The 14,131-nt window shown below is 41.0% G+C and overlaps 1 protein-coding gene across 1 annotated transcript in view; it reads right to left on the minus strand.

Moving 5' to 3' along the window:
- Window positions 1–14,131, minus strand: part of CLUAP1 (clusterin associated protein 1) — a gene marked incomplete at its 5' end in the record, with an annotated part of 72,379 nt that overhangs the window by 48,169 nt on the left and 10,079 nt on the right. Inside the window, one exon of the mRNA XM_082006666.1 lies at window positions 914–997. Coding sequence (XP_081862792.1) covers window positions 914–997 — 84 coding nt within the window. The remainder of the gene's footprint in view (window positions 1–913; window positions 998–14,131) is intronic.

Consider the following 14,131-nt stretch of genomic DNA (forward strand, 5'->3'; position numbering starts at 1 on the left):
CGAGAACCATAACGATGCACTGGCATGGCACTAATTAGCACGGTGTCAATTCTTCTCACTCCTTGGCCAGCTCAGCCATCCTGCTTCCAGAGCCCAACTTCAAAACTCGAGAGGTACCAGCACATTTTGAGTTACCCAGTAGAGCCCTTGCAGCCCTGACCTGCAAAGTTTCCATGGCTTAGACAGCGTAGGTGGGATGTACACTTCTGTACTGATTTAGGCAGTTTTTATCCCCCCTGTAGAGCTGCTGGCATGACTACTGAGCTCCTAAGAGGGGCAGGTAACATGATTAAACTGCGGAGGGGTTTTCTGTTGTTTTCTCCCAAGAGACAGGCCGAGGAAGGCCAAGTGCAGTTCTTTGAGGCATCAACTGGAGGAACATTTCTGCATATTGAAGCAACAGTTAAAGATTGCAACAGTCTGAAAGCAGAGCAGGTCTTAACATGTTTTCCTAGGTAGGGCTGCTAACATCATTTACCCTTTCCGCTGCAGGCTGTGATTTCTGACTGACAGCTCACAATCACCACTGTGCAGACACCTCCTTCACTCCAAGGAAGCTATCAGTCAGTTAACAGGCTTGTTCACTTTGAACACAACAGATTTCCCAAAAAAACCATAAGGATCATCAGTGACTGTATTCCATGACACAAGGAGTCCTCACAAACTGATTTCTGCCTTGATGAACTTCTGTTCACACATCTGATATCACGTAAAGACCAAAGTCTGCGTTAGCCATTAACTGAAGTTCAACATTAGCTACTAACTAACCAGGTGTAGCACTGCTCGGTCCAGCCAGCTGAAGGTGAGGTGTGCTTTAGCACTCCTAACACTAGGCTGTTGATAAAAAGAGCTACGTTTTTCTTGCAGGAGAGGAATGATAATTTTGCAATTAAATAAATATCATTTTGCTTACCAGAACACAGTCAATGGCAATTTTCATCACCTTCTCAGCCTCATTTATCTCCAAAGGTCTGGCAATAGATTCTGTTCTTGCTTCCTATGAAATAAAGATACACCAATATATCTGAATGCTACACAAAGGAACTAATATATACAGAACTGAAGGTGATCAGGCAACAACTATATGATCATCTGCATAATAAATGGAGTAGGATTTATTATTTATTCACCAAGGCTCAGATAACTTAAAGAAGAGGAGATGATGAAAAAGTTAGTTAAGTGAGGCTGGGATTAACACTGAGCAATTAAGGTATCTCTTCAAAACAAGGTAAGTGCTACTGTCTGAACTGCAAGTATTCTTGAATGCAGACTTTTGGAAACTGCACTGGTCATTGCAACATATGCAACATAGCACAGAAAACTTCATCTTTACAACAAGACCCATGAAAGCAATAGTGCAGGTAGATGAGCAGTGTCACAAAAATTGTGGAGCAGCAAGCACTATGAATCCATCTAACCCAGCCAGGCAGCTGGGACAGTCAGCAGGTGCCTCCCACGTCCATATGACAATCAGATGATGCAGGTGTATGGGATTCTCCAATTCTGATAACCAAATGGTTCAGAATCCTCATCAAAACAGTGATCCTTGTTTAGATCCCAAAAGATGAAAGAAAAAAAAAAAAATCAACACAACTCTTCCCTCCTCAGCTGTTTGGGAACAGATGGGCTTCGGGGTATTCAGAGTGCACTTGTCTGTACGATGTCTTACAACACTGACCTGGTCATTATATGAAAACATTGGATTACTTGTTCCCTACCGGGAGGAGAGGGGGGACATTTTTGTAGCTAAGTGTCCTTAAAATCATCTTATGTTGGCAAACCATTTGGTAACAGGTGGATAAAGATAGAAATAGCATCTCTCTAGAGAACGTCTGACTAAGAATCTAAAAATGCTTCATACACATTGCAACAGGCTGTACCCAGCCTACTACAAGACAAATTCTGGAAGCAGATACAATTACTTTGTTAAGTTACCACGCCAGACACTCCAGGTTGCATAGGCAAGTACTAGCTGAGGCAGCCTAGCTCCCTCCCCACCAACTCAAGTTCAGGGAGTTGCATGGTGAAGTCAATCAGGCAGCTAATCCAAAAAAAAACCCCCAAAAATCAGTTTTTTGTGCTGAGCTGATTCCCCTGCTGGATCAGTTCCCTGAATGAGCCTGCCACATGCTGCACAAATGTTTGGTTTTTTTTTTTCCTGGCACAAGAAAAGAAGTAGAAGAAATATTATGTTGGGTATAGTGACAGGAGTTACATCTGTTAGTGGCAGTGACAGCTTACGCTCCCTGAAGGGCTTGTGAACACTCCCCTGTCCACACAGAAATACAAGCTCCAAGCAGCAGAAAGTTAATTTGGATTACAATAAGGCACAAAGATTCTGCACAATACATATTCCTGAATAACTCCACAGGTAGACACTTTTGGAGCAAGACCGGACAAGAATAGTGTAGCTCAGTAGCTATTCTGAGAACATTATGCATTTAAGAAGCTCAACAAAATACCTGTTTATTTGTGAGGACTTTGCCTGAACTGAAATGGCAGCCAGGATCAGCCTGGTACAGACACTGCCCTGCCAACCGCACTCAGTTCTTCTGAGGACAACAGCGAGATCTCTGCTATGGAGCAAACGTATTTCAAACAAAATAGTTTATCACTCAGCAGGGGGAAGGAAATTATTTTCCTTCCCACTTTCAAGAGAGATAAAAGAACCAGCAAGGACCTTAGATTTTAATTATAAACAACTCCTTTACCAATTTCCTTTCAGTAGCCTGGTAAAGCACCCACAGAACGTGCCCAAGTCACTACAGCATGTGTTGGGTCAGGGTAACTGATGGGTTTTAGATATACTTCTGAGGATCTACCCTTTTAAGTTGGAAGTTTATACAAGTTTAATGTCTTTTCTTCTGCTACCTTCCCTCTACTACCCATGGAAATTTCATGTACAGACCACAGTCTTCGTGCAGAAATCCACATAATTTTCTAGAACCAAGTTCAGTTCTACAGTCACACCCGCATGGAAAAAATGTGTCAGGCCAATGAAGGGTAGTGTAAGAGCAGAAATTTGTAATTTCAGACCGCTGAACCAGGGCTAAACTGGAAAAGGAGAACGTCAGGGCAACTAACCTCCTCGCACCCCAACAGACCGAGGGGAGAATCCAAGTGGACCACTACAGCTTCCATTGCAGTGGACCATTATATTAACGTATAACGGAAATATATTTGAAAAATAAATATATGTTGAAGTTATCAAAGCTGTTGATAAATTTTTAATGGATGTTTGTAACAGCTTCCCTAGGTATCCATCACTGAGCCGTTTCCTGTTATCCCATGAAAACTCTCAAAGAGAAAACTTATTTTTACTACCTCTTTTTCAGGACAGACCCTGCAACTGGCCACATAGAAGAGGATTAAAAGGAAAGCAGATCACATTAGAAAAATAAATACCCCTCAAAGAATATGAAGACATTAGGAAAAACATTTACTGTAAAGTACCAAATTTGGTCAATTTAAACATTATTAAGCCATTAGCAAAGTAAAGAAACTTAATTTAACAAAACCGCTTTGACTATCTCTGACTCCCCACATGAGCACATTTTTCCTCCAGCCCAACTCATCCTCACTAGTACTTCTTCTCCAATATAAAACATGCAGTAACACAACAACTGAGATTTTTAAAACCCATCTTTACACAAAGGCTCTTCTGTTCATGGTACAATCTGTGGATACAAATCGGCTGTACACTTGAAGGCAAAAACCAGTTTTCTAAATTTGTCCAAATACCAGTATTACATTGCCACTGACTGTACTCACAATTCCTTGTGCTCAAAAAAAAGTGTGCAAATGAAACTGAGCTGAAAAATATGGCCTTGTTCATTTTCTTTTAAAGTAATGTACTCTTTGCAATTAGGTGTACTAATCAGAATACACATTATAATACACAAGACGTTTCCTTTAAATTAACCATTAAAAATAGAGTTCTCGGGAGAGATGAAAAATGTAGAAAAAATTATCAAGGCAGGAGGAGGCAAGAAGCAGAACCACCTAGGACTATGCCGGGTAATTACAACTTGAGAAAACAAACATACGCAAAGCAGAGAGGTATTCATGAACAAGCTGATTGTTTACCTGCTTCCTGTTCAAAGTGTCCAAGAGCTCCATGGCTATAGCTTTACGTGATAAATCCTAATTAAAAATCAGGGAAGCCAAGTGTAAAATTATTTTTGATGAACTAAAGCTGACAATTATTAAAAAAAAAAAAAAACAACACACAAAGGCACACAAGAGACACCATTTGCTGGCATTATTTATCCTCTCTGGTTGGACTAATATTTGGTGCTGCATGGAAGGACTTTAATTCTTCAAGGTTTGAATTTCGCTTCGGACAAAGCCAATTGGAAGTACTGACAAATTAGTTGGCTGGTTTAGACTTGAAAATTTCGTTTTCTTTGGAAATGAGAATTTCATTACAAAGTAAGAAACATTTTTAATCAAAGACTAGCTGGCTGCCCAGTCAAGCAGAACAGAGTACAACCTGACAGGACGTTCCCCACAGGACATGGAAAGTTAACAGCGAAGTCAGTTCTGCCCAAACTGCACCAGTTTTGGCATCAAAAGTGAAGATAGATTTCCTTAGAGCAAAACGGTACTGCAGTCATTTCAGGAAATAACACTGGTCTCAAAGCCTTCAAAACTCCATCTGTCTAAAGGATTTACTCATCTCACGTCTGCATCCCTGCTGAGCGATGGTCCCTTGGGTCAAACACCAGCGAGGGAGAAGGCCACAGAGCGTTGGAGCAGAAGCCTGAGGTTCTGTCCACAGGAATCAGATCAGCAGCCAGCCTTCTGGAGGAGGCAACGAGCTGCGGTTCCGGCCATTTGCTGCAGCAACCACCTTTTAGTGGAGAAGGCTGCCTGACACAGGACCACAAGCTACCGTTACTCTCGCAACACTCAGTTTAGCGTCACAGTACAGCTTCTTTCTGCCAAAAGATAATGAAGCAACTGGTTCACCTAATCAGGAGTTGCACCTCGCTCAGCAAAAAAGCATCCTGTAGGATACAAATGCAGAGACAGTAACCTTATCAAACCCTCCCGCAGCTTCACTGACAAACATCCAGCTAAACATAAAAAGGTTGGTTGAACTATAAAATGCAGAAGAGCAGCACAGGACTTGCCTTTCCTGTCACTAAAGAGCTGTTCCACAAAGGTCTGCAGCCTTATGTTTCCTAGATGTGGAAACACATGGATCTCTCTGCCCTTCCAGTCTCATTAGGGAATACCTATCTTTTATTGAAACCATAGTACCTTTAGGGTACATACACAACCTCTGAAAATCATAGTAACATGCAGGCAACTCCACTGCCTGAACAAATGTGTCCCCTGTCATCTTCCAGGTATGCCCTAAGTCTGTATTATATTTGCCAGCCCTCTTCAAATGTCTTGGACACCCTCAGACAACTGAAGTGAGACTAGATACCTGTATTACACCTGTATTGCAGATTAAAAAAGCAGAGTATGGCTTTGTCATCTTCCTGAGTAAATAATAAAAAAAAAGAAACTCTCAAACAACAACAACCAGCAAAAAAAACAAAACAAAAAACCAAATAGAAGCTCCTGAAAGTTTGGATTTCAGCCCACTTGCATGTCAAATATAAGACAAGAAATATTCTATACTGACAATTAAAATTGCTGAGAAGATAAGACAAAACTCTCCAAAAGCATCAAGAATTAGCAGTAAACCCTAGAGAGGGAACTCGTATGGGCTCCACAGACCACGTACTGGCAGAGAGTCAGGATGCAGCTCCCAGCATCTTCTGACTTCAGTAGAAACTGGTAACAGCAAACAGCACTTTCTAGGTACACTGCGTCTTCCCATTGTGTGCAAGGTATTACAGTCCGATGCAGGATCCTTACAGGAAGGATAATGTTGTGAGCCTATTCTGAAACCTAAAAGGACTTTCATGGACTCAGTTGTAGCTTGGCTCATTTTGCTTAAATGCCAGACCTAGAATGGGAAATAGCTGTACTACTGCTTGGCCTTCTACTGAAACCTGAAGAGCTTCTCAAAGTCAGTCGACTCTCAAGGTAGTAGCAGTGATGCTAGCACTTGTCTATATGTGGAGGTTCCTGCAAAGCCAACTAAGGTGCAGATTTTGAGTGCACTTGCTACTTTGCATTGTCTTGCTGAGCAAATACGTTAGTGTGCAACAGATAATCTGTTCAACTTCATAGAATCTTTGGGTTGGAAGGGACCTTTCAAGGCCATCTAGTCCAACCCCCCTGCAGTGGGCAGGGACATCTTCAACTCGAGCAGTCCAGCCTGACCTGGGATGTTTCCAGGGATGGGTCATCAACCATCTCTCTGGGCAACCTGGGCCAGGGTTTCACCACCCTCATCATGAAAAATTTCTTCCTTATATCTAGTCTGAAACTTCATTACGCTGGTGTTGATACTCCTGTCTCCCTGGGGGCTGCAGTGTTAACGTGGAACACTGAAGCCATCCTAAATTCACACGCTGCCTTGCTGCACAGTAATGTCACCATGCAGAAAGCCAAAAGCACTTACTAGCTACAAAAAGCAGGGGCAGGAGGATGCTACCATCTCTGCAAATGTACCCCATGACTTCCCTTACTGAAACTTTTCCCCCAGGAGCCTTATACTTAGTTAGAATGAAGAGCCACTATCGCAAAAAACATTCTGCAAATAGGCACAGTGAAGCATTTTCAGCTAGTAATGCTTTTCCACCATTATGCATTAAAAACTGATAAACCAGCTTCCTGCACGCTTGATCTATGGATAAAGGGATGCACATGTCTTCTGAAGGCAGTAAGGAACCGAGGCAAGTAATTAAGCGTGACTAGCACACAAGTCACCCACAATAAATGTGGTGTAATATGTGTATATACCTATGTGCTCAAGGTCTAGCAGAGGTTTCTAAACACCTTTTTTTTTTTTTTGTGGTAAGGACCAGAAATTAAAGTTTTTTTCTAATACACTGGTCTTGCACCAAACATTTTTTGGCCACAGGTTAAATCCTTCCTTGTTTTTCAGGAGTTCATCAGCCTGATGCATACAAAAGTTACATCCTCACTGCCACTGTTGCCTTCAGTCTTAGTCCAGGAAGCATTAATTACATCCCCTACTCCCTGCAAACAAGGGGTTGCAACTACTGCTGTTTATGTGGGCAATAAAGCTCTCCTTTTGAAGAGTTTATTATTCAGGGAGTTTAACTAACACACACTGGGATCACATTTGGCCAATATAGGGAATGATCATTAGGCATCATTATATATGAACAGGAAGGTACAGGAGGGACATCAAAAATAATCCAGACCTTCTGAAGGAATCTGATACTTCCTAACAGCCTATTTTCCTCCTCAAGAGATTAAAGCTCAAGGTAATTGAGAGTTTTGCTGCTTCCAGGCTATGCTGCTTTCTTGTATGCTCGTCTCAGCAGTCCACAAAGGGAATCCACAGCGACATTTCCCTACTCAGCAATGCAGAGCCCTCAATCAAAGACAGTATCCGAAACTCCCTGCCTACCCTGATGTACAAAAAACATGCCACAAGAAGATCTGAGAGAGAGAAGCAACTGGAAAGCATAATTTTTCTGCAGACCAAAAAGAATCAGAAAGCCTACCTAGCCAGTTAAGACGTAATCTGAACATATGCTTTATGGCAGAAGAAACCCCTTACAAATGCTGGCATACAGACTGCTGAGGCGAGAAAGGGAACTTAAAAACCTTTCGGACAGGCACGAAGTTGCGCTACTCTGTTCCCTCCCCACACTCCCCTCCCCGTCTTCTGGTTCAAGAGCTGATTCCAACTGAACTACCCTCAGCTCCCAAACCCCAGCACGTGCTTACTGTCATCTTCCTACATCCTTCAAAACCTCACCTTTCAGTTACTTCAGGTAAGGGTTCATGGCACGCTGCATTGGTAAAGCTTGGATTAGTCCACAGGACTACAGGGTGTCACTTAAAATGGGTCCTTAACCAGGAGGTGGCTTGTGATGTCTCTTTCCAGAGTCTGGCAAGATGCCAAGGAAGATATCTCTTCTAGCAGACCAAAAGCTAAGTTTGTGAGTGAATTTCTGAATATAAACAGATAGAAGTGTCCTTGGGCAGTATGGCCAGGTGGGAGCTTGCTTTTTGTTTTTTAGCAAAAAAAAAAAAACAACCCCAAAAACATTTGGCATCAAAAAGGCAAGACACCCAGTCAGGCAAAAATCTTCTCAGTTTCTCCTCTTATCCACATTCTTCTCTAACAAAATTAGAAATAGAATTTCCTTTCTTTATAGATAATATATAAGAAAGCTTCAGGAAGGGTTACGTTTTTCTTATGGAAAAAAGCAACAAGGAGGAGTATATTTTTCAGCGGCATATTTCAGACCTCAAAAGATACACGAAGACATCATGCAAAGTTGCAGCAAAGGTAAGAGCGGGCATTTTGTATGCAGCAATACCACCCAAACAGATCGTTTAAACTTTTAATTCACATCAAGCCTTTGAGTTCAGTAAACGTTGCCATACAACTTGGGTTTCCATTCTCAGCAAAGCTTAAGCAGCAGTAAGTGGAGTGGTTGCTGTATTTCAGCAACAGAGATACTAGGTGGCTCTCTTTGGGCAGGAAGAGGCATTTTAAATAGCTAAAAGTAGCTCAAATAATTGTCCTTATGTTTAAGCCAGCACATTTTCCTCTTAGTAATTAAAATTTTGACATGGCTATACTTTGTCTCATGAAGGAAGGTTAGGAATAATGAACAACTGAAACCTCACCAGATATTCAGAAGACAGTGTTTCTGATTTAGCCCAATTAAGTGGAACTTTTTTGCAGACACATACAGATTTTGACAAATGCTGTGACATACGAAAGATGGTTCAAATGGGATTTTCTTCCCTGCCAAACTAGAACGGTTTTTCAAAATAGCCTAAGACTGAGCTACAAGAACTCAGGTCTTCCAACTAGCTGACAAAATTATCAATGCACTGTCATAACTGGTCCCCAAACTGCAAGGAGAAATGTGCACCCAACAATTGATAGCTGATGCTATGTCTTCAAGCTAAATACTCCTGGGAAGTTCACTACAAAATCATTTCTTACATAACACATCCAGAAATGTTATATCCACGTAACATACAACCATAGTTATGGTTAAAGAAATCCAAAATATAGGACAGTATTGATCCAACTACATCTTACAGCTGCAAGGTTTAATTTTGGCTTCCCGCTTTGCAATAAGCCTTTTTCCTCAAAACTGGCAGGTTAGGTTTTGGTTAGAAGCAGGACAGTTCAAAAAAATTGAGGCAAACTAGGTAATTCTCCAGAATTCTGGTAATTTCAAGTTACAAATTTCCACCAGAAATCACACATATGGCGACTTTGTAACCAAAGCACAGGAAATTAGAGAAATTAGTTTATCAGCATCCCCCAGGCAGCCTCTCCTACCCAGAAGTAACATTTGGCAGATGGAAAAGGTTTCCAACGTTACAAATAAAATAAGTTTTTGTAGTTAACTTTCAAAGAGTACTGAATAATGCAGCCGTCACTCAAATCAGATCTACCTCTCTACAGAAAGAGTAGGCAGCAAGCTAAAACAGTGTGAGGAGGGGGAGGCAGGGAGGAAGGGTTCTTTAATCAAAAAGCTGCGAATAAAGTTAAATGTCCTTAGTGGCAGCTCTTTTCATTTTTAGCTAATACTGTCTCAGTTCTACAGCTGGATCTAAATGCCTTTGGCTCTCCTAAGAATTTAATTCAAGCATTTCACAAACTGAAGTCAGTAAAGAGTTCCTCAAGGACTTCCATCAGTTTTGGAACAAGCTTATACTGTGTGCATACATAACAATAACACTCGTAGCAATACCCTGTACTTACTTAGAAATTTATCCTCCATAGATTGGGAAACACTTTACCTGGCTGTTAAAAGCTTTAATCTACAAAATTACAGAAGTTACTTTATTTACACAAGAGGATACAGAGGGAATAAACAGTTCATTCAAGGTCACAGACAGAGGAAGTGCCAAGAGGAGTATTGGAAAACAGACTCACTGTGCTGCCCATCTTCAGCACAAGCTAAGTACATTTTAAAAAAAAAAAAAAAGATTACTTTCATCTTTCTTCAGTTTTACATGGCTTAGAGCTAATTAAGAGGTAAATAAAAACAAAACAACCTTGAGAAGGTCAGAAATCTTTATGCCTGCCACCAGCACGGAGGCATAAAAATGCTAGAATTTTTTTGCTTCATTATCTTACTGTGTCTAATAATCCAGCAAGCCTAAGCAAGGCAGCTTCTTGACAGGCTCCTGCTAATGTGTGCACAGGACCTGCGGCAGACGCCAAGTGGCAGGCACTCCAAGTCAGTTGGCTTCACTGAGATGTTATAAATAGCCGCCAATTTTTCCTTTTGGATTTCGGATGTTCAATGTATGGTAACTCAGGAGTGTCCTTCCTCAGCTGATCACAACTGACCTTGAAAGTCATTGACTGCTTTATTTTGTGCTAAAGAATTATTCGGATCACCTCATCGCCCCTCCCTCCCCCATGTTATAGGGTATAGAGGACCATTGATTTTCTAACATCTTTTGGCCATTTACAAGACCACAGCGGTTAGCTGTGCAGGTTCAGAGGCAGCCACCACACGTGAAACCCAAAGTGAATGCACAGTGAAGTGGTGCTGCGTTTTGACCGAGTACTGACGTTAATTTTATTACTGCTTTTCTTGATTTTGGGCTTCACAGGCTTCATCCCAGCACTGGTACTTTCAACTTCTACTTCTTTTATCATCCTAAGCATTTAGTGTAGTGTATGAAGAGAAAGAAATCCAAAGAAAGCCTCCCATCCCCACCTCAGATCCAAATCAACCTCCACCTTCCCCATCCCCCCCCCAAAAAGGCAGCTAGAAAACAGATTAAAGAAAACCAGAATTCAAAGTGTCTGGTTACTCAAAGAAAACCAGAATTCAAAGTGTCTGGTTACTCTTCCAAAGCTAGTTGCAAATATTCTGAAAATTAAGGCTCCATAACAATGCAATGCAGAGAAAGTCCCCCTGGCAGTAAAGGAAACAAAGGAAGATGAAGATGATTTCCGTGCATAGAATTTGCTTTTCTTTAGGGATCTCGTGTTGCACCAAAATTCATTCATCAACTCCACTACACTCTACGAATTCCAAATCTGCAATTTCTATGCTCTAAGACTTGGCCTAGTAAGATTGGAAACTGCAAGCTATCTAGTGAACGTAAGGCTTAAATGCGTTTTAAAATAAAAATTCCATGTCTCAACCACTGCACTGCCACAGGACACCAATAACCTAGGCTGTGCTCATCCACAGTTGGTCTAGAAACAACGCTGCCTCAATGGAATTCAACATTAAACTCCAAAGACCCTCTGATCAAGTAAGGCTTTTCATCCCCTTCCCCCTCAGTGCTGAATTGCTCCCCAAAGTTAACTGGGCCAAGCTCCCATTTAACAGCAACCTGACAGTGCAGGTGACAGCCGTGAAAACACACGTGCATCGCCTGTACTTCTCCCCCTCCACACCTGGTGCTCCACAAGCCGCTGCACACGTTGGGATCCGCTGGCAGCAGGAAAGAAAATCTCTTTACCTATCTGCAGGGCTGGAATCAAATGGCTTCGCTTCACATTTAAGCTTTCTGCTGCTTTAGGATTGTTAATCAGGAATTTGGTTGGGGTTTTTTTTCCCCAAAAAAAGATCTTAACCAACATCATCATAGTCTGAATTCAACAAATGACTATCTGTAGGTTTTGTTTCTTCCTCTGTCCTTAAATTAAAGGTTTTTTTACATTATAAATTAACTGTGAAAGCAGTTTACATATACATAAGAACTATATATTCAGTCAGGAAATAATGTATTTGCCAAGGCATCAGGAAGGCTCAGTATCTTGCATTCCCAAGAAAACAAATACAAACTTAAACTCTTCCCAATAAATATGTACACACATTTACATCACTATGTATCTGCAACATATTTAATAGAACCATTCCCTTAATAAACTCTTCTCTAGCTGAAATTTGTTTTCATTCAGAAAGTAATTTATTAAAAAAAAAGTGCTCCCTGACTTGGAGCAATAAAATTTATCTAATGTATAAGGCTTGTCTACACAGTTTCTACATAAATTGTGTGCAAAAAGAACTCCAATAAAGAAAGTAAAGGCTGTGACACAAATTGGAGTCACCACTTCTAAAGGGAATAATGAGTTCTACTTCACTTTTTCCCCCAATGATCTTTCCCCAAAAGTCACTCAGACTATAAGAACAGACCTAGTCAACCCATTAGTGTCAAATGCTAGCATTTCTTTTAGTTACTGGAAAATGAAGCAGTCTTCACTTAGGATAGAAACAAGATATATCATCAGTCTGTCTAAGCCTAGGTAGGAACATCCTTCATTTAAATATCTGGAAATGAATGAATTGGAAAAGGGGCGGGGGGGAGGAAGAGCTTCAGGGAACATAAAACGACCACGTTTTGAAATTCATTAAAACAGCATCACAGCTGTCAATGCATTTTTGTATATGCAACAAGTTTCAGGACATAAAATGTAATGAAAAAATAAACCATACTGCTCTCCTACCACCCTCTAATAGCACAATCCCTCTGCCAGTGCAATTTATTGTGTGCATTACTTAGCCATGCAACGTCAAAAGAAAATAAGCAATGGAAATCAATAACCCTCACATTAAAAAATAATAAAAGTAACCTTAGATTAATGGCAACTAATTTGATATCTACAGACAAAGCTCTAGTTCCCCACACAAAGCCAGAATTAACCGCACTTCACTTCTGCCCACCTGGAATTGGGTGGGAAGGGCAGGCAGAAGATGCCATCCCTGTGATCTTCTGAGCACCCCACCAGCTCTTGTGAAGGATCCAGGGAATATGTGTGCAATGAAGAAGGGCAATTCCTTACTGCCCTCAATGCTGGCTACTTAACAAGAACTGCAGCTCCACTGACTTCCGTGTGCGTTATCAAACCTTAGGGCGACAGAAGAAAACCAGCAGCGTCCAGCTCTAAGCCTCTCATTTCATGAGCAATTTTCATACTTCAGGTGAAAGGCAGAGGTGGGTGCTTGTAATTAAAAAAGGAAAACTTGACAAATTCCACAGAACAACTGGTTACTGCCACCCTGTAGCTTTTAACCTGAAACATATTTGCTTTGCTACAGGCTCAGGTCTCAGACTTGTCACACGCTTATGTACCAAACTTGGCATTTAACACACAAGCCAAAAATGGGTTCTTTGGGTTTAACAAACCACTGAAGAAGGCTGGAACCAATCACAAATCATAAGGAGCAGAGCATGAAAGTCTCTTCTGCTGCTCTCTGGAGGTTCTCACTGTGCTGTCATAGTGTCACCTCGTGCTTTTAGAATATAAACTCGGTGCTAATGAGACAGAAGCAAAGGTCATCTTTCCTAAGACCAGATTTCTTAAAGACAACAAGTTCAATCTGCCAAACCTTTTTGCAAAATATAAACTGTGTACCTATATAGGATTAGCTAGTCCCACCTTGTGCACTCAGTCATTACGCCATGAGAAACATACACTCGCTACTGTTTATAAGAAATACCGTCCTTTTAGAAATTGCACCTTTAAATAGTCTTCCACTGAAGATTTCCTAATGGACCCAAAGAGAAGTGGCTGCACTGAAGCACTTACTCATCTCTTGATTTTTCATTTCATGCTTTCAGCACAATGCACTTGTGCAAGTCCCTTTTCTAGGGCCTGGTTCTAAGGTCAGTTGGACTCCTAAAAGCATTGATTTAAAGTGATTAAACAATGCCCAATTTCAAACCAATGCTTGAGTACTTTTAAAAAAAATGTTGCCTTATACTGACCTATACTTGACTCTTTAGTGGAATTCTTAAGGATGCTGTACGCAGAAAAAAGAGTTTAATGCTCTGAAGCAAATATTAACACGTTAGGTAGCATTCGTGTGAAAACTATTTCAAAGCCAAGAAATTAAGAAAAGAATGCAAGATGAGAAGTGACTGATTAACGGTTTTGTGAAAATTGTGTATGTTGAATTAAACTGGCTTATCACTCTTCTCTCCCTTTCGAAATATTAATGCCTTTCACACTGCTGCATACCACGCCGACCTACATATCTAGCAGGAAAGGCAGCATTCCACAGATAATCTTCCCTGTATATCACCA

The sequence above is a fragment of the Phaethon aethereus genome, assembly GCF_964289735.1.
Source record: "Phaethon aethereus genome assembly, chromosome: 15".
In the NCBI taxonomy this organism is placed as follows: Eukaryota; Metazoa; Chordata; class Aves; order Phaethontiformes; family Phaethontidae; genus Phaethon; species Phaethon aethereus.